This window comes from Schistocerca americana, chromosome 5, assembly GCF_021461395.2.
Source record: "Schistocerca americana isolate TAMUIC-IGC-003095 chromosome 5, iqSchAmer2.1, whole genome shotgun sequence".
Lineage (NCBI taxonomy): Eukaryota > Metazoa > Arthropoda > Insecta > Orthoptera > Acrididae > Schistocerca > Schistocerca americana.
This window is the reverse complement of record NC_060123.1, coordinates 472,166,267-472,187,242: the sequence shown is the minus strand read 5'-3', so window position 1 is coordinate 472,187,242 and position 20,976 is coordinate 472,166,267. Positions and strand designations below refer to the sequence as shown.

At 38.5% G+C, this 20,976-nt stretch overlaps 1 protein-coding gene across 1 annotated transcript in view; it reads right to left on the bottom strand.

Moving 5' to 3' along the window:
* Positions 1-20,976, bottom strand: part of LOC124615466 (pre-mRNA-splicing factor ATP-dependent RNA helicase DHX16) — a 136,392-nt gene that overhangs the window by 42,613 nt on the left and 72,803 nt on the right. Inside the window, exons 9-12 of the mRNA XM_047143376.1 lie at positions 20,769-20,944; positions 6,641-6,927; positions 2,523-2,663; positions 68-286 (exon numbers count right to left, since the gene is read on the bottom strand). Coding sequence (XP_046999332.1) covers positions 68-286; positions 2,523-2,663; positions 6,641-6,927; positions 20,769-20,944 — 823 coding nt within the window. The remainder of the gene's footprint in view (positions 1-67; positions 287-2,522; positions 2,664-6,640; positions 6,928-20,768; positions 20,945-20,976) is intronic.

Here is a 20,976-nt window from a genome sequence, read left to right as displayed (position 1 = left end):
AATAATTTCTAATATGCTCTCACTCATCTTCTAAGCACACAGCATAATAGTTAAGCACTGTACTTACCAAAGTCTCATGAGGCGGTGGATCAAGGAAATCAAAATGCAACAGGTCATTAATGCCTAAAGCCTTCAGAGTCAGGACTGCATTCCCCAGGTTGATCCTTTGTATCTCAGGGATTGTATTGTCTTCCAGCTCATGTTTGTATGCCCATGCTGTATATAGTCGGAAACACTTGCCAGCTGCCACACGGCCAGCACGGCCTGCACGTTGATTAGCTGATGCCTGAAAAATAAACCAACTAACCCTCTTTTAATTATTAGAAACTGTACTAAGATTGTAATGTTTCAACACAACATAAATATATGCTTCACTAACATAACAAACACAATTTTTCAGAAATACTGATATAAAACACAATTATGAAATAATTATCTAGAAGTAACGAGTAGTAATTTTCTAACATTACAGTTCCACAAAATAGGATTATAAAGAAATACAACAGAAAATGTTTAGTCATTTCAATAATGAAAATGTTGTTAAAGTTTCCCTTCATATGACAACAGCGGTGAAGGAAATCAATGTAATGAGATATTATTAATCATTCCTTAGTCAGTGCTTTACACACATTTGGGAGATTCACTATCTGTTCATAAAAAATAGATTGTAGATGTTAAGTTTCCTATACCAACTGATCAATGAATATTGTGTGTGTGTGTGTGTGTGTGTGTGTGTGTGTGTGTGTGTGAGAGAGAGAGAGAGAGAGAGAGAGAGAGAGAGAGAGAGAGAGAGAGAGAGAGAGAGAGAGAAGGGGGGGGGGGGGGGGAGGAAGAGGGGAGTATAAAATAACACCTTTCTACAGATTCATCATTTTAAAAATAAAGAACACTGCAATGATTAAATTGTGTATAAAATTTTATCAAGTAAACTGCAAGTATTTATTTTATTGTTGAATTTTTCTCATATGACAACTGTTTTACATATTAAGTGTCCCTCCTATGAGTCACTGCATCTGGTATTTTTTTTCTTTTGAGGTCAGCTGGGAATCAGGAAAAAAAGGACAGCTCACATGGTTTTTTAAATGGTGATAAATAAAAAAATAAGAAGCAATTTTGATTCATTTCATCAACAAAATATTGTCTAAAATGCAATTCACAGAGCCATCTCAAATTATTCTGGATTAGGGTAAGATTACATCCTAGTTTGTAGCAGCAGCTGAGAAATGACAGTAAATTGTATCCAGTTTCCACCCAACAGTTTCAAATTGTGTGTTTAGTTAAGACTGAAACCCACATAACAAGATATTTTTCAAGATATTCCAAATACTACGTGCTGGGTGGCAAAAATCAGAATGTAAATATAGTAAGGAAAGTTGTGGTAGAATGTAAATAGTTTAGAAGTAAAGGACACCACACACCGAACAGTAGAAGCACCGAGTTGTTGATAAAACACTTCTACTATTTGATGATTGGTCTCCTATACTCAGTTCTATAAAAATCAGAACTGGGTGGTTTAGTTAGAAAATGGGGCATGTCCTTTGAGAAAAAAATCATTTAAACACGATCTATTGTTTATTGCAAATAATACAAACAGCACACACATGAAAACCTTTTTCTTATTTTTTTTATATCATCATGAACAGTAGAAAATTACAGTTAGAATGAAATTTGCCTTCCAGGGGCTGCTTTTGAAGGAAAAAGTTCTGTCTCTTATTATAGACAATCTGAGATTATGAGGAAAATTGGAGCCGGAAGAAAGTGAAGAACATGGAGGAATGGTAACCTTGCCATATGTTGACAATTTTTCTTTGAAAATAGTAAGATTACTGAAGAAATATGAAGTTCTCAGAGCTCTTCTAGGTTCAGTAAAAGACAAACTTGGTTTGAGAAAGCCTGGTGTCCTGTAGCTGATTGTAGTAGGCACTGTCAGTCAGTTGAACTGTGTTCTTAAGAGAATAAGGATACACGACATATTTAAATCATCATGTAAACATAAACAAGTGTGCAAATGTGCACTGTTATGCAATTCAACATCCAACAAGCATCAGTGGAATGTTACATGTGCAGACATCCCTTGTTACACAAGGTGCTTTTTACCTGTATTGTTTTCATTTGTGATAAATCTGTTTTTATTTTTAACAAACCTGTGTGGAGTCTGCTATATGCTACTCACTATAATGTCAACATGGCATGTCTGACACAGTCATAACTAAAAAGGACATACAACAAGTTTTTAAAGATTAGAAGATGACAGTCTTAACCATTGAAACCAATCATCGAGAATAAATAGTACTGAATGCAATCTAGGTTGTTAAATTGTCTTTAAAAGGGGAAAGATTGTCAAAGTAAATTACTTGTGCAAGTAAAGTATTTTTAAGAAAAACTAATGCACAAGTACAAAAAATTTGCACTTACTGCTTTAAAATACCTGCATTTGGGAGTCGTACTTCCTAAGTCAAATTATAGCCCACGCACATCACAAACTTGAATATACAGATATAGTTATGGTAGTGTATGTTTACCTTTGATATTGGGACAATGATCAATGATTCCATCCCAGTTCTTGAATTAAAATTGTTTTGCTTACAAAAACCAGGATCAATAACATAAATAATATTGTCGATAGTTAGAGAAGTTTCTGCAATGTTTGTTGCTAACACAACCTGAAAACATAAGATAACTGTTACACTCTATATGAACAAAAATAAATGTTTGTGAGAACTATTTTATTAGTAACATGTCGAGGTTGGAAAGCTGTGGCATGTAAGCATAATTTTGGAATTCCTGGGGTAGTTTCAACAATATCTGGCACAAATATGACTTACTACCTGGAAAAATATGATGTTGGGTGTGACAATATAAACTTAATTAACAATCAAATTATGGGATGGAATGTACTTAACTTCAGGAGGCAAAATATTTAGTAATGCCAATAGACAGAAATAAAAGTATCTACATAACTAAGTGACCAAGGGCACCCATCCCCAGGGGAAACAGGTCCCATATGGAAACAATATAGTGTTATCAGGTGCTTTCCTTTCAAGAAAATAATTTAAAAGTCAATAATACGCAGGTTTTTAACAGGGTCAGAACAGGAATGTTTTTTATAGCTACTCACAAGTCACCCTTTGTCTTCCAAAATATTAAAAGTACTCCATAGCCCCAGGTCTACCATCCCCCCCCCCCCCCCCCCCCCACAAAAAACTCAAACTATCATAGGGGCACCCTTGTAAGTGACTAACCTGCGGCATAGTAACCCAGTCCCAGTTGCAGGTTACCTACCAAATGGCTTCTAGGGGGCAAAAAAAATTCAATTTTCTGTATTTCATATAATTATTGGCAGAATTCAAAAATTTAAATTGCTGTCGTAATTAATTCATTAAGGGGGGTAGGACATCAAATGGGACGACTTGGAGCAGGAGAGAGACCACAGGAATTTTCAATTTCCACTGTATATACTTTTAAAAATAAATTCATAAAACTTTGTCAGGAAGACCAGAGAGGATTCAGGATTTACCCTTATAGTGGTGGAAGCTCAAAAATTAAGAAAATAATTTATTTTTTTTACATTTGTATTTCACCTTTTGTTCACTTACCATTGGTTGCATTTGTTGCTATAGGTACACTTTTCTTCATAAGTAAAGGAGATTCTTTGATGAATTTTGCACAATTCCAATTAGGAATATCCAGTGACAGTGCTCTCGGCGAAGAAGAATGGCACGTACAGTTGTTGATGTGACAAGGCACAAAAAAAAAAAACATTTACCTTTGGGGAATCACACTCAAATTCAATGCATTGTTGTGGATGCTTTGTACCTCAGATTCGACAATTATGACTGTCCACTTTTTAGTCGAACTCCTACACACAGAAAGCTCACTCTGCACCTGAACTCATCGTGTATGCGACTAGCACTATCGGCAAATTACCAAACTGTGCTGTGGCAGTATACATGAAAAATGACATATGTATGATATCTGCACAATGTTTGGTTCTTGTGAAATAAATAATTGAAAGTGTTCCTTAACTTTATGTACACAATGTATAAATGTTTTAGCATAAACTGAAAACACACACACATACACAAAAGCTAAAGTTCCACCAGTGTGGGATCCGTACCAGGTAGGATTGATAGAAGAGAATTTTCCAAATCTATTAAAAACTGTGGTAAAACTTGAGATAATTAACTATAAAATTTGAGTTTTTTCTAAGCATGAAGTTTAAAATGTAATAGCACATTCATTTTTTCATAAATAAAATTATTTCTAGAGTTTTATATAAAAACAAAGATGAGGTGACTTATCGAACAAAAGCGCTGGCAGGTCGATAGACACACAAACAAACACAAACATACACACAAAATTCAAGCTTTCGCAACAAACTGTTGCCTCATCAGGAAAGAGGGAAGGAGAGGGGAAGACGAAAGGAAGTGGGTTTTAAGGGAGAGGGTAAGGAGTCATTCCAATCCCGGGAGCGGAAAGACTTACCTTAGGGGGAAAAAAGGACAGGTATACACTCGCACACACGCACATATCCATCCACACATACAGACACAAGCAGACATCATGTCTGCTTGTGTCTGTATGTGTGGATGGATATGTGCGTGTGTGCGAGTGTATACCTGTCCTTTTTTCCCGCTAAGGTAAGTCTTTCCGCTCCCGGGATTGGAATGACTCCTTACCCTCTCCCTTAAAACCCACTTCCTTTCGTCTTCCCCTCTCCTTCCCTCTTTCCTGATGAGGCAACAGTTTGTTGCGAAAGCTTGAATTTTGTGTGTATGTTTGTGTTTGTTTGTGTGTCTATCGACCTGTTAGCGCTTTTGTTCGATAAGTCACCTCATCTTTGTTTTTATATATAATTTTTCCCACGTGGAATGTTTCCTTCCATTATAATTATTTCTAGAGTTTCATACACCTGTAAGTATGGTTTGTATGCTGTGCAAAATTCATCAAAGAATCTCTCTTACTTATGAAGAAACGTGTACCTATAGTAACAAACGCAGCCAACAGAAGTGAAAAAATGATGAACTTTCACATGTAAAAAAAAAAAAAGAAAAAAAAAATTGTAATTTTTTTGAACTTCCACGACATCCTACCCCCCTTTAGAAGTATAATGTTATGTTATGGGTTTAACATAGTAAGACAAATATCAAATTAGAAACTGAATATATGTCTTATGGCAGCAGAACTCATGGCACACACACACCTAGCGTGTATTCATCCAGTATCTGAGAATGAGTGCACTTAGTGACTTCCAACAAACTTTACACGTAGTTTCCAACCTTTATGGAAACTTTTTCTCATTGCGACCCCCCCCCCCCCCCAAAAAAAAAAAAAAGGATTAAAGGAAAAAAGCTTATCGCGTGCTAAATTTTCATTATTCATGCGACTTTAGCATCAGGCTACATATTTTAATTTATTATTTCTTTACTACAAACACTTTCACATTTTGTAGACAGTATACACATATATCACTGGATGTACCTGCAAAATTATATCATTTTATGATACACAGTTCACGAGATTGATGCCATAAACTTTTAGATGCATGAAAAATTAGCTTCCACTTAAAATATAGCACAAATCACCCAGCCTACACTCATCCAGTGTTTGATAATGAGAGCACTTAGTGCCTTCCAACAAACTTTAAACATCATTTCCAACCTTTTCGAAACTTTTTCTTGCATACATGTTTAACATCAAATATTTAATCAAAATTCTGAAACCGTTTTATACATGATCATTCAATTCTGTAAAGAAACCAGGATTTACTGGTACAACACAATAATAGCTTTTCGAACTAACAGCCCCTGATCACTCACACCAGGACAAGAACGGACCATTTGAAGTAGGGACGAGTTTGGAGTAAGACCTTGGACTTAACTTCCATTAATAACACGATCCCACTCCCCACTTTTTTATCAATATATTTTTCATTTATTATTTCTTATTTAATATCTTCTTTATAGATATTTTACTTTTAATCTTCCTTCTCCACTCTTCATTCTCAATTCTTGTTTTCTTCACTGCATACTATACTCATTTTAATTCTCTTCCTCTTAATTTAGCTTTACTTCTCACTCTGCCTTTATCATCTTAGGACTGAAGGTGAGATAGTGCTCACCAATGTCTTATGATTGACCTCCTACTCTTTCTGATCCCCCACCCTCTGTCCTAAATCATCTCCGTCTGTCTCCATCCTTATAACAGCTTAGTAACTCTCTTCCTGGATGAAAGTGATCTGCTTCTCCTTTTTAACCTTCTCTAATCTATCTCTCTTTCCCCTCAGAAGATGGAACTAATAGTTCTGAAAGTTAATAGGGCTTCATGTACTTTTACATGTGTCTATCAGCAATATTAAAAATTTTGCCTCCCGTGAATAAATAATGGGCAGCAATTTTGTTTCATAACTGAATGTAAACTTTCATTAATAACACAAAAATGATGGTTGTCTCTGGTCATACTTTTACACGGAAATGTTTTCTTGTTTTGGTGCAAGAAACCGTACCCCACTTTGTAGAAGTATTTCTGATATAACATGTATAGTTTTCACAGGCAGTGTGATTTCTGGATAAGATAGTGACATACAACATAAATAAAAACCATATAAAACTTGAGGGTTTAGAAAACATGCTATATATACCTTGCGAGCACCTGGTGGTGTCGGTTGAAATATTTTTGCCTGCATATCACTAGGCAGATTAGCATATACAGGTAATATAATCAGTTCCTTTATTTTGGAACCTAGCCTCCTTGTTCTCTCTTGAAGCAGTTCCTGACAAGTTTCAATTTCATCTTGTCCTGTTAAAAAAACCAAGATATCTCCAAGTGGTTGTGTAGCATGTATCTGTAGTATCGATACAACACATGCATCTATATAGTCTGCCTCTGGAGCTTTCGTATAGTATATATCCACTGGAAATCGCCTTCCTGTAAAAACAATAAATGTATAACTGGCATAAACCAGAAAAAAAGGGTAATTATCAAAAAAACAACACAGCAAGCTTCCGATGAACAAGGTGTGGATTAAACAGCTTGAATACTATCCATGTAATGTTTGATGGGAGGCGGGAAGAGAACCTAAACTGTCAAATTAGAATGGATATTTTCATTTAAAATACAAATTTCTGGTTGCGAAGCTGTGTATGATGAAAACATCCACATGTGATTAAATTGTGATAACTATGCATTTGAATTTGAGCAGCTAAGTGACACAGATATAGTGAACAATTTGTGTCCAGAAGAGGAAGAGATGTGACCTAGAAGTACATTATCATGCATACTGAGGCACTGAAATGCTTTGATCTATTATTATAATGTGCAGGGCAAAACTTGTTGGAACCATACCAGTGTACAGATTCCATTAAATGAAGAGATGCCTATTACAGTGTGTTTTTAAATGTGATTACTTAAATAAATTGTCAGTTTCTGGTGAGTAACGCATAAGTAACACAAAGCGGCTATCTACATCTACATCTACATCCATACTCTGAAAGCCACCTGACGGTGTGTGACGGAGGGTACTCTGAGTACCTCTATCGGTTCTCTCTTCTATTCCAGTCTCATATTGTTCGCCGAAAGAAAGACTGTCGGTATGCCTCTGTGTGGGCTCTAATCTCTCTGATTTTATCCTCATGGTCTCTTCGCGAGATATACGTAGGAGGGAGCAATGTACTGCTCGACTCTTCAGTGAAGGTATGTTCTCGAAACTTCAACAAAAGCCCATACCGTGCTACTGAGAGTCTCTCCTGCAGAGTCTTCCACTGGAGTTTATCTATCATCTCCGTAATGCTTTCGCGATTACTAAATGATCCTGCAACGAAGCGCGCTGCTCTCCGTTGGATCTTCTCTATCTCTTCTATCAATCCTACCTGGTACGGATCCCGCACTGGTGGAACTTTAGCTTTTGTGTATGTGTGTGTGTTTTCAGTTTATGCTAAAACATTTATACATTGTGTACATAAAGTTAAGGAACACTTTCAATTATTTATTTCACAAGAACCAAACATTGTGCAGATATCATACATATGTCATTTTTCATGTATACTGCCACAGCACAGTTTGGTAATTTGCCGATAGTGCTAGTCGCATACACGATGAGTTCAGGTGCAGAGTGAGCTTTCTGTGTGTAGGAGTTCGACTAAAAAGTGGACAGTCATAATTGTCGAATCTGAGGTACAAAGCATCCACAACAATGCATTGAATTTGAGTGTGATTCCCCAAAGGTAAATGTTTTTTTTTTGTGCCTTGTCACATCAACAACTGTACGTGCCATTCTTCTTCGCCGAGAGCACTGTCACTGGATATTCCTAATTGGACAAGTTGCAGCAATGGCTGATGCCTCAAATGCAATTGGACTCTCCGTTCATCTTTTTTCAGCAGGTTGGGGTTCCACCCCATATTCATCGTGAAGTTCGTGGGTACCTGAACACGGAGCTGCCGCATCAATGGATCGGCCATGCTACAGAAGGGGACAGCCGTTTCATGAAATGGGCTCCCCGATCACCAGATCTCACTCCGTGTGACTTTTTTCTGTGGGGACACATTTAAGATCTGGTGTTTATACTGTCTCTACTACGTGATGTAGCAGAGCTCCAGGAGAGAATACGGGAAGTGACTGCCAGAGTTGACGATGGCATGCTGGGACAGGTATGGCAAGAATTCAATTACCATACTGAAGTCTGCCGGTTTACTCATGGTTTGCATATTGAAAGTTTGTAAAAACAATCTTTCAGAGTTTCTCTTCAAAATGCAATGTGTATGACATCTGTACAATGTTTAGATCTTGTGCAATAAATAACTGAAAGTGTTCCCAGACTTTATGCACACCCTGTATTTTGTATTATCCAATTTCTTTGCTTATCTGTACAATCTCGAGTTTACATTAAAATGGATAAATGAGAGCTTGCTGTATTTTCTTTTACGCACATATTTTTTCTATAACTTAAAATCAATCAGGAAAGCCACCAAACAATGCAATAAGTAAAGTCAACCACTCACTATAGAGTAGAGGCACTAACTGTTGATAAGCACACAAAGAAGAAAATGAACCTATCCCCTTTATTTTGATAAATTATCCATTTGCAGTATTCTGAGCATGATGTGCTTCTCGCAAACTACTGATTCACAACCTGCGCCATCTGGATGCTTTCTACCAACACCAGCTTTTCTGGATTGCGCAGGTATGAATTCTTCCTAGAAGTGTGAAAAAGTGACTGGTTAAAACTGGTACTGATATTTTAGTTCTGGATAATCGGCACTGTTCGGCATTTATTATCTCTCAGTTACGACCGACTTTAATTTTTTACTAATAACGGGGTCAAAAACCGAAATACAAATTAGCCATAGCAGCAGTGCTAAAATTTTTTGTTTCCAAATGAACCTTATTTAAAAATGAGTAAATTTTATTTGTAAAATTTCTTTCACTTTCAAGTACTGTGTTGTTATTGAAAATCGGAAAAAGCAATCAGTGCTTTTTTTAATAACAATGCCAACAGAAATGAGTAAAAAATGCATGGGACAATTCATCATATCAATATCATATGATCATGTAATCATATGGCATAGCCAATTGGATAGTACGTGTGTACATGCAATGTCCAAGACTTGCCCCTTGTAGTCTATATTTATATGATAGTTTCTCACTGTCGTCAATAGCCACCGATTGTATTACTGAATGGCACTGTCTTAGTCTGAAACTACTTTATGAAATGCTGTACAAGTGAAATACAATGTTCCACTTGCTTTAAAATGATAAGAATTGGGGGAGCCATATACACGCTTGCAACATCGTATAAGGAGAAAACTTAAAACTTAACAATTCGCTCATAGTTTACGATAAAAATGGAAAGTAGCTGATCTGGTGCCCGTGTCTATAATATGCCTTTATCTGGTTGTAGTCATTGAAAACAGACAAATTAACATGGAAAGTAGTGTTCTTTAACCTCAGTTTTCACCCTTCAGTACCAACTATTTGTAGTGCCCAAATAGCTATGATCTACAATTAGAACAAGATTTTTTTTTTTTTTTTTTTTTTTTTTTTTTTTTTTTTTTTTTTTTTTTTTTGCAGCTTTTCAGAAAATTATCACAATATGAAGTTACTAATGACTTCTTGTAGAATTCAACCAATTATCATTTTTGAGAAAAACACTGAATGATGGACACACTAAGTTTACTTTTATTTATCTATTTAATTTGATATTTTTGTTCTGCGTATCTTGAAAATGTGGAAATCAATTTTTTTCAGTCTTTGTTCAGGTTCTACAGTTATTACAGGAAGTATTAGCAATGAAAAACAGAAAAATTGGTTATTTCAGAAACCGGTTATTTTGGACCAGTCAGGTTGAACTGGCATTGAAAGAAAAACTGATATAACTGAAAACCGAAAGTTTCAGCAATAATCACCATTCCTAACTCTCCCCACAACATATTCTTCATTGCTGTAATCCCTCTGGTCTCAACCTTCACTAGTCCCTGTCCTCCTCCTACTTATCACCTTCCCTTCCCCCAATCCAGCGGAACGCAAACCTTCTATTCTGCCAACGCATCTACAGTCCTTTCCCTTTCTCTACCTCTTGTAATCTTCCCTCTCCCTTTCCCACTTGCCCCCCCCCCCCCCCCCCCTCCATCCCTCGAGCAAAGCCTCCCAATTCTGCACTTAGCAGCCCTATCCTGTGGCCATGAAGTCCCTGCACAGTCTCAAGACAGCACAATGTCTTCCCCCTCCTACTACCACTCCCCCTTCCCCACTGCAGTCATGTTGTAGAGGGAGAAGACAATGGCCATGGGAGCAGCCCTATCCTGTGGCCATGAAGTCCCTGCACAGTCTCAAGACAGGACAACATCTTCCCCCTCCTACTACTGCTCCCCCTCCCCAATGCAGTCATGCTACATTGGGTGGAGACAGTGGCCATTTGAGCAGCCCTATCCTGTCTCCACCAAGTCCCTGCACAGTCTCAAGACAGCACATCATCTTCTCCCCCACCCCCACTATCACTCTCCCCCCCCCCCCCCCCCCCCCACAGTTGTACCATAACGCACGGAGACAGTGGCCATGTTTGTATGTGAATCGTGCTTGTGTAAATGTATGTGTGTTTTTTGGTTCCAAATAAATACTTATTGTCCAAGAGCTTAAATGTTTAGCAGTCTTTTCATTGTACCTGTCTAAAAGACTCAAAACCTTCTCTATGTGGTGAGTAGTAATCTATCTTTTTCATAACACTGTTGTTATTCCACCCTACATTTTTCCTTGTTTGGTTGAAAACCTGAGACTTATGGCAGCTTCAGCTACAACAACAGCTCCTATGCCTCATGAAACACACAGTCAAATTCCAGCCATCATATTAGAGCTATTTTCAGGAGAAATACAGAAGTGGTCTTGATTTTCAAAACAGTTTAGTCTTCTACAGACAGCAGTCCTTCAGTTTCTGCTATGGACAGAATGTCTTCCTCCATGAGTGCTTGGGTGATGAGCCAAAGAACCTCACTGAAAAAATTCCAATCACTGCCAATTCATATGAGGAAACGAAACGAATCTTTGTTTCATGCTATGGAGCCAAAACTGTATAACTGAATTTGATTATCTTGGAGCTATGAAAACAATGTCACATGCATCAACAGACATTTTGAATGCTGCGTATATCACATGTAACAAATGCATATAAGCCTTATGAGCCTTAGGGGAAAATGTGGATGATTACAGCCACGTGCTGGCACCAAAAATTCTATGTGGGCTTCCTGACGAGATACAATTCGACAATGGACTATTTATGCATGAAGAGAAAAGATTTCTGAAAGCCGTATCATGAAGCTAATGGAATTTTTGACTGATGAACGGGATGTAGTAATGTTTCAGACACCTTCACATTCACAGCTGCCACACTACAAGTGAATGCCAAGGGAATGAAGCCCGACAGAAAGATGAAAAGGTTTGTGACTTATGATTTCATTCAGCACAAGATTATTCTGTGGTGTAGATAATGGTTGTGAGGCGCAACTGTAACTGCATCTGAGATGGGAAACATTCTTTGCTGTGTTGGGTAGTACATGTACAGAAGCGAGGTGGGGCAGGGAGGGAAACAAATGGCAGGGTAGGGATATGGGACTACGCAGGGATGCTGGCTGGACAGAAAGTGTGTGTAGGATTGGAATGGGAGGATGGATGGGAATAGGAAGGAGGAGGAAGGAGACTTGTAAAAGCTGACACCAGAAAGCTTAAGGGAACAAAGGATATGCTTGAGGGTGAGTTTCCACCTGTCCAATTCCGAAAAGCTGGTATCAGAGGAAAGAATCAAGGTGGTACACACTGTGAAGCAATTGATAAGTCCAATACATGATGCTGGCAGCACATTTAGCAACTGGGTGGTCCATCTGTCTCTGGACCACAGTTTGGAGGTTGAGATTCATGTATACAGACAGCTTATTAGTAACCATGCTTACATTGAATGCAGGGTAGTGGTTGCAGGTAAGGTGGTAGATCATATGGCTGCTGTCACAGATGGATTGATGGGTTAGGAGATGCCACTGGCAGGACTGCAGTTGATGCTATTGGGAGGATGTATAAGACAGGTCTTGCATCTGGTCTACCAGGGGTGTGAACCACAGGACAAGGGGGCTGGGACCATGGGTGGAACAGGGACAGCCAAGGATAATGCATAAGTCGGCTGGGTGGCAGAATACTGCTGTGGGATGAGTCGGGATAATAGTGGGGAAGATAGTTTCATTTCAGGTCACAACGACCGGTAGTCAAAACCCTGGCAGAGAATATGATTCAGTTGCTCTGTTGTGGGCATCTGATGAAAGATTTAGTTTGATAGCTAATAATATCTAGCAGCACTTTCTTCTAAGTGCCTGTTTACCACTCAGTGCTTTCTCTGTGTGGTGAGTAGCAATCTATCATTTGCATATTGTTGTATTACATCCTTGATTCCCCATTACAGTTGCAGTTACGAGGCAAACCTCAAAGAGTATTGCTGTTTTTGGGGCTGGACACTGGGTGATGTGGGGTGGTAGGTGACTGGGGAGACAAGGCACAAGAGGTCTGTTTCTAGAATAGGAAGTACTGTTGGTGGCTGGTAAATCTGATGTAGACAATGATACTAATGAAAACATCCTTGAGATGGGGGTCAACACAAGGAAGGTAACTTGTTGGGCTGAGGAGTAAGACACTAAGTGAATGGGGGAGAAAGTATTGAGGTTTGGATAATTGGGTGTCCTCACCCTCACTCCAGTTTATGAAGACATCATCAGTGAACCTGAACCAGGTGAGAGTTTTGGGATTCTGGGTCATTAGGAAGAATTCCTCTAGATGGCCCACGATTAGATTGGCATACAATGCCATCTTGTAATGTACCACAGATCTGTCTGTAGATGATCCCTTCACTAACAAGCTGTCTGTACACACAAATGCCCATCCAGGATGACTATGCAAACAACAACAAAAAATTCCAAGATTTTTCCCAGATTTCCCGGTTAAAAATGGAATTTTCCCTACCTGAAAATACACATTTTCCTCAATGAAAATACACTTTTTCCTGGGTGAAAATAAACATTTTCCCAGGTGAAAATACGCTTTCTCTGTGTTAAGTGAATAGTGGGGAAGATAGTTTCATTTCAGTACACAATGACTGGTAGTCAAAACCACAGTGTACTTTCCCTCAGAACTGTAAAACATGTCATTCCTTTGAATGGTAAAAATTTTATACACCAGCAAAGAATTACTAGGCACTTTAGAAACAAAACCTAGCAAAAAAATAAGTGTTTTGGGATGATTTTTGACGCACAGCAACATGTATGATGCACGTTTTCATATTATGGAATTATTAATGTGAACTCCACCCCACACAGCGCATTAGTTTCCGAAGTACTGAAATTGAGATTGTGATGCGCTTTCATTAGCCAATCACAGCTCACGTCACATGATCTCACCAGCTAATGAGAGCAGATATTCAAAGTATCAGACACATGATGTAGTCAGCCAATAGCAACATCACTATTAAGAAGCACAAACACATAAATGGGAAAAGTTCATGATTTAAATTAGTATAGTTACAAGAAGCTAATCTTTCACGTATGATATGGTGTTTTTCTGCATGTGTTGCCCTTTAAGAATTATCAAAACAAATGAAAAATTTTAAATTATGACACAGATGTCGCGTCTTCTTGACCCAAATTTTTCTTAGTGGCTGGTCCTCAATGTGTTAAGTTTTGAATAAGAGTCAAATGCTCTGTGATCAAGAAATCCATCGCACATTCTCACATGTAACATAATATAGCTCGAATAAAAGGAAATTTACTTCGAAAGTAACACTTCTCAAACCTTCATTTGCAATATTTTTCCATGACCCATTATAAATATGTTCATTTGAGCAATTGCTAGAGAGTGCCAGAAAATGCACAGCTACGACAACACAGGAAGCCCGTGCTTGGTGTTTGCTCTGCCTATACACCTTTCATCGCGTTTCTGTTTGGAATTTCATTTGTAATGGGGCATCATGTGACCATTTACAGCAATGTGGTATGTTGTTCAGAGGGGACACACGGAGTTATTGTATTTCGGGCAGTTGTTTGATTGTATCTTATACAGATAAGGCATGCAGGAATAGAAAGCAGTCCTTGGCACAATATTCATTTTCAAAACTAGACTCTGCAGTCAAAGTACCCCAATATTTTGCCATGTGGTAACTTAATACAGTTTTTTTGTCCTAGTCTGCAATACTGTTGCATAGCATTTCTACTTAAGTTTATGTGCATTAAACACTGCAAAAAGCTAGTAAGGAGCACAAATTTGTTACAAAAATATTCAAAATATTTGTTTGTATACACCAGAATTAAGAACAATAAGCTTGTCATGACTTTTTCAAAATGTTTAAAAAAATCAACAAGTTTATTTGTGAAGCAAAGAAACTGTATAACTGGTAGTTTATATTCTACTCAAGGAGTAAATATAAAGTCTTGTGGGGAGTTACAGTGATAAAACAAGGTATGTTGGCAGTCTATAATTTACTGAAGAATGGCGTTCTGTAAATTTATGATGCAAACAACACAAATTAAGAAATAACGTTAGGCGTAAAGGAAGTAGGAGACAAGTGTTGAAACATGTCTTGCAATTGGGAAGGCAGCTATGTAAAATTCTGCTAAAGCTTTTCAGTGTGGTTTTCAGGAAGCCAGTTTTCTTGGAGTACCAGCATTATTTTATCTCATGTTTGGTTCTTTACTATAGCATAATGCCATATGTGCCATAAGGTGAAAACGTGCACTCAAAATCCAGTGAATAGTTGAAACCAGCCAACAGTGTGAAATGAAGCACATCATTTCAAATAAATTGACTGCTACTGAAGGAAAGGTTAATAAAAGTTGAATTTGTGTGGCAAACCAACAAAAATAACTTCATTGTTCTGCAAGATGATTGATGCTTGATTGTCAATAACATGGAAACAAAATAAAATCAGAAAACTGAAACTAGTAACATATTGTGATCTTTCGTAATTATGTGAATGTATTTAAATTCACTTGACAGCTCCCAGCCACAGAAATCTGTGGCGTTTTCATTTGACGTGGGAGCTGCAAACAATGAGAGAACAGCAAAATCACGAACTGTAAACACAGGTCACATGGAAATTAATCCCTACTACAACTCTCACTACTCTGTGCATGCACAAATCTGGCAGCTTAGCTGCACCACAAAAAAATTTTGTGGGTAGCACCTGGCTGCTTGCTGCTACTGTTTATACAGCTAACAGCCACACACTATGTAACAAGAAGCGGGAGAAGGTGCTGTCCATAAGCAACTTTTCAGCTCTGCACATGTGCATGAACCCATTGGCAACATCAAAAGCAGTTTTTTGTTATGAAGTGTTGCATAGTCTTCATACTAAAGCCTTTGACGCATTTTGCTGCCAGCAGACACTTGTGTGTGCTTTGTGTTTTGTTGTTGTAAATGGTGCATTTTCTTTCAACTTAAGTTTTATACTGCTGCAGTATTATTCTGCAGTGGCAGGCTGAAGTAAAATTCTTTGTTAGAGTATCAGTTCTTAACAGTCAAAATTTTTAAAAAAATTAACTGAAAACTAATAATTCTAAAAAATTCCCAGGTTTTTCCTGGATTTCCCGGGGAGCATACACCCAGCTAAACTGTGCCCAAGAAACATCTGGACCATCCCCAACAAGATGTACTTGACTTCAAAGGCTGCTCCACATCCTATGCCATTTGGATTCTTCCCACCAACACAGGCTTTTCTTAATTGGGCAAGTGGGAACCCTCCCTGCAAACATATCCTCTGTTCCCATGACACCTGTCCTCCATTTGCCTATCTCCTTCCCGGTCTCTACTTCTCTAATGTCCCCTTCGCACAACCTCCTGGTGCTGCACCTAGCAACCCACTACCCTGTTCCCACCACTTTGTTAAACACTCCTAAAGGTTGTATTAGTATTTTCCCCCAGCCCTATCCTGCTATTTCTTCTCCTCCCTGCCCAATGTTTCTTCCATATCCCTATTATCAATCCCAGCAAAGAATGCCGCTCACTTCAGACACAGTTACAGTCGGGCCTTAGTGCCTGGCAATGACAGTGGCTATATGGGTGCGAGTTATTCATGTGTGAATGTGTGTATGTTTTGTATTGCCTCTGTCTGATGAAGTACTTAATCCTGTAGCTAATAATATTTAGCAGTCTTTTTTCAAAGTGCCTGTCTGCTACTAGATGCCTCCTCCATGTTGTGAGTAGCACTCTATCCTTTTCATATTTTCATAACTTAAGTTACACCTACACCTAGACATACTGTTACAATATTCTACTTTGCTCCCGTTGGTATGTCCAAGCCCAAGCAATCCGTGAATCTATGCATGCCAATTGGGAGGCCATTGCATGTTTACTTTTTTAATTTCATAATTTCTCTAAATAGCATTTTAGTCATACCCATCATTCTCTACTACACAGGTAACACTTCTTATTAGTCTTCTATCCTACTCTTACCATCTTTTGACATTATTTTTACAGTCATAGTGTCCTCTTGATGCTTGCTTTTTTTGATATTGATTTGAATCAAATTAACTGTAATCCATAAATTGGACTTAACAACTAGATAACAAAGACAGCATAAGGTAAGAGCAATGAGGACAACAGAGCACCACATCATCCTCAATAACTGCAAATGTTGTGCAAGCCCTGGCAATGTATTTAATGTACACTGTCATAGAGAGACTTAGCAATTTTAATATATACTGCTTATGGATTGGAATGTATAGCGCAGAGAGAGGCTGGACAGTGAAGGGGGAGGCGTGTTTACAGCGATAAAAAGTGCAATAGTATCGAACGAAATTGACAGTGACCCGAAATGTGAAATAATTTGGGTGAAGGTCACAGTTACAGCAGGCTCAAACATGGTAATTGGATATCTCTATAGGCTCCCTGGCTCAGCAGCTGTTGTGGCAGAGCACCTGAAGGAATATTTGGAACATATTTTAAGTAAATTTCCCGACTATGTTATAGTTCTGGGAGGAGATTTTAATTTGCCAGATATAGACTGGGTGACTCAAACATTTATAATGGGTGGCAGGGACAAAGAATCCAGTGAAATTTTTTTAAGTGCATTATCTGAAAACTACCTTGAGCAGTTAAACAGAGAACCAACTCGTGGCGATAACATATTAGACCTTCTGGTGACAAACAGAACTGAACTATTTGAAACAGTTAACACAGAACAGGGAATCAGTGATCCTAAAGCGGTTACTGCATTGATGATTTCAGTCGTAAATAGAAATATTAAAAAAGGTAGGAAGATTTTTCTGTTTAGCAAAAGTGACAAAAAGCAGATTTCAGAGTACTTGACGGCTCAACACAAAAGTTTTGTCTCAAGAACAGATAGTGTTGAGGATCAGTGGACAAAGTTCAAAACCATCGTACAAATGTAGTGTGAGGAGGGCTATGCGAGAGGCGTTCAATGAATTCGAAAGTAAAGTTCTATGTACTGACTTGGCAGAAAATCCTAACAAATTTTGGTCTTACGTCAAAACAAAATGTCCAGACACACTGTGACCAAAATGGTACTGAAACAGAGGATGACAGACTAAAGGCCGAAATACTAAATGTCTCTTTCCCAAAGCTGTTTCACAGAGGAAGACTGCACTGTAGTTCCTTCTCTAGATTGTCACACAGATGACAAATGGTAGATATCGAAATAGATGACAGAGGGATACAAAAACAATTAAAATCGCTCAAAAGAGGAAAGGCCGCTGGACCTGATGGGATACCAGTTTGATTTAACACAGAGTACACGAAGGAACTTGCCCCCCTTCTTGCAGCGGTGTACCGTAGGTCTCTAGAAGAGCGTAGCATTCCAAAGGATTGGAAAAGGGCACAGGTCATCCCCATTTTCAAGAAGGGACGTCGATCAGATGTGCAGAACTATAGACCTATTTCTCTAACATCGATCAGTTGTAGAATTTTGGAACACGTATTACATTCAAGTATAATGACTTTTCTGGAGACTAGAAATCTACTCTGTCGGAATCAGCATGGGTTTCGAAAAAGACGATCGTGTGAAATCCAGCTCATGCTATTCGTCCACGAGACTCAGAGGGCCATAGACACGGGTTCCCAGGCAGATACCGTGTTCCATGACTTCCGCAAGGCGTTCGATACAGTTCCCCGCGGTCGTTTAATGAACAAAGTAAGAGCATATGGACTATCAGACCAATTGTGTGATTGGACTGAAGAGTTCCTAGATAACAGAACGCAGCATGTCATTCTCAATGGAGAGAAGTCTTCCGAAGTAAGAGTGATTTCAGGTGTGCCGCAGGGGAGTGTCATAGGACCGTTGCTATTCATGATATACATAAATGATCTTATGGATAACATTGGAAGTTCACTGAGGCTTTTTGTGGATGATGCTGTAGTATATCGAGAGGTTTTAACAATGGAAAACTGTACTGAAATGCAGGAGGATCTGCAACAAACTGACGCATGGCGCAGGAAATGGCAACTGAATCTCAATGTAGACAAATGTAATGTGCTGCGAATATACAGAAAGAAAGATCCTTTATCATTTAGCTACAATATAAAGTCAGCAACTGGAAGCAGTTAATTCCAGAAATTACCTGGGAATAGGCATTAGAAGTGATTTAAAATGCAATGATCATATAAAGTTGATCATCGGTAAAGCAGATGCCAGACTGAGATTCATTGGAAGAATCCTAAGGAAATGCAATCCGAAAACAAAGGAAGTAGGTTACAGTACACTTGTTCGCCCACTGCTTGAATATTGCTCATCAGTGTGGGATCCGTACCAGATAGGGTTGATAGAAGAGAGAGAGAAGTTCCAACAGAGAGCAGCGCGCTTCATTAAAGGATCATTTAGCAATTGCGAAAGCATTACGGAGATGATAGATAAACTCCAGTGGAAGACTCTGCAGGAGAGACGCTCAGTAGCTCAGTACGGGATTTTGTTGAAGTTTTGAGAACATAACTTCACCGAGGAGTCAAGCAGTATATTGCTCCCTCCTACGAAAATCTCGCGAAGAGACCATGAGGATAAAATCAGAGAGATTAGAGTCCACACAGAGGCATACCGACAATCTTTCTTTCCACAAACAATACAAGACTGGAATAGAAGGGAGAACCAATAGAGGTACTCAAGGTACACTCCGCCACACACCGTCAGGTGGCTTGTGGAGTACGGATGTAGATGTAGAAGATGTTGTATGTATTCATTTGAAGCTGAGCCATTTAAATTGGGTGTTGGCATGTAAAGAGTTTAATCCAGTACTAAAAGAGTTTAATCCGGTATATCATAAGTATTGAATCTGATGGTGTGCAAAAGATTATGTGTAAGAGAGAAAAGGCAACAATAATATAAGAAACCATAAGAATTAGGGTACAAAGATATTATGTTCAAAGTCACTGAAAGCTAGGTTGCGCAACCCTCTAGATATTTTTTTTTTCTTTTTTTAAGAAAAAGGTAGTTCCAAGGAAACATGTAAATGACCACTGTGTCATTCAGCACTTTCACACTGGTGTGCCAACAAGGCCTGCTCTTTGGGCTACGCATGCACAAACCCAAACTGAAACCTTACAAAGTAACAGCAGTGCATCGACTGACCAATTAACGCACTACTGCTCAGTGTCAGTACTGCAATTGGATATCACAGTCAGTGGATGATGCTCTCATTTCCGATGAAGCACACCTGCATTTATCAGGGAATGCAAACATCCAGAACAATAGAATTCTGAAAATCCTCATCAAAAGCCTTATCATTGTGTGAAAACAGGAGTATGGTATGCAATTAGAACAACAAAAATTATTGGACCGATCTTTTTCCACCACATCATAGCTTTGTTAGGTTTGTGAATAATATACTGCATCCTTTTTTTGAGAGACTTAACAAAAACATCTACCATTACATCATACAGACAGTGCAGCAACACACATCACCAACATGTCTATGATAGTATTATTATGAGGTGTTTTTGATGCTCAGATGCTACTGATGCACTAGTCTGATAAGCTAAATGGTGCAAAGATTTTCTTGGACTTCTTTCCCAGGCCACACCTCGCTTGTGTACTTTATTCTTGGCAAAAACTGGTACACCATCTGCCACACTGGCCAAGAAATGGGCTGAAGCATGTGCAGCAATCAAAACCTGTTTATAGGAGTAACGGTCCCTGCGCAATGCTGGATACAGTGCTTGCACCATATAAGGAAGAGCCTATACAAACACAAACATCAAAGTAAGCTGGTTCTACAATGACCATTTATCTCTAGTTTTACCATACCTGGTATTTTAAATATGGGAGCATCATCAAAAAATTCAGAGAACTTTTGTGCGTCCAGTGTAGCACTAGAGATAAGCAGTTTTAGGTCTGATCTAAATCTTGCTATATCCTTTACAAGTCCAAACAATATATCTGTGTGTAGTGTGCGCTCATGAGCTTCATCGATAATCATTACACTGAAACAGACAGAAAGATAATATTGTATGAT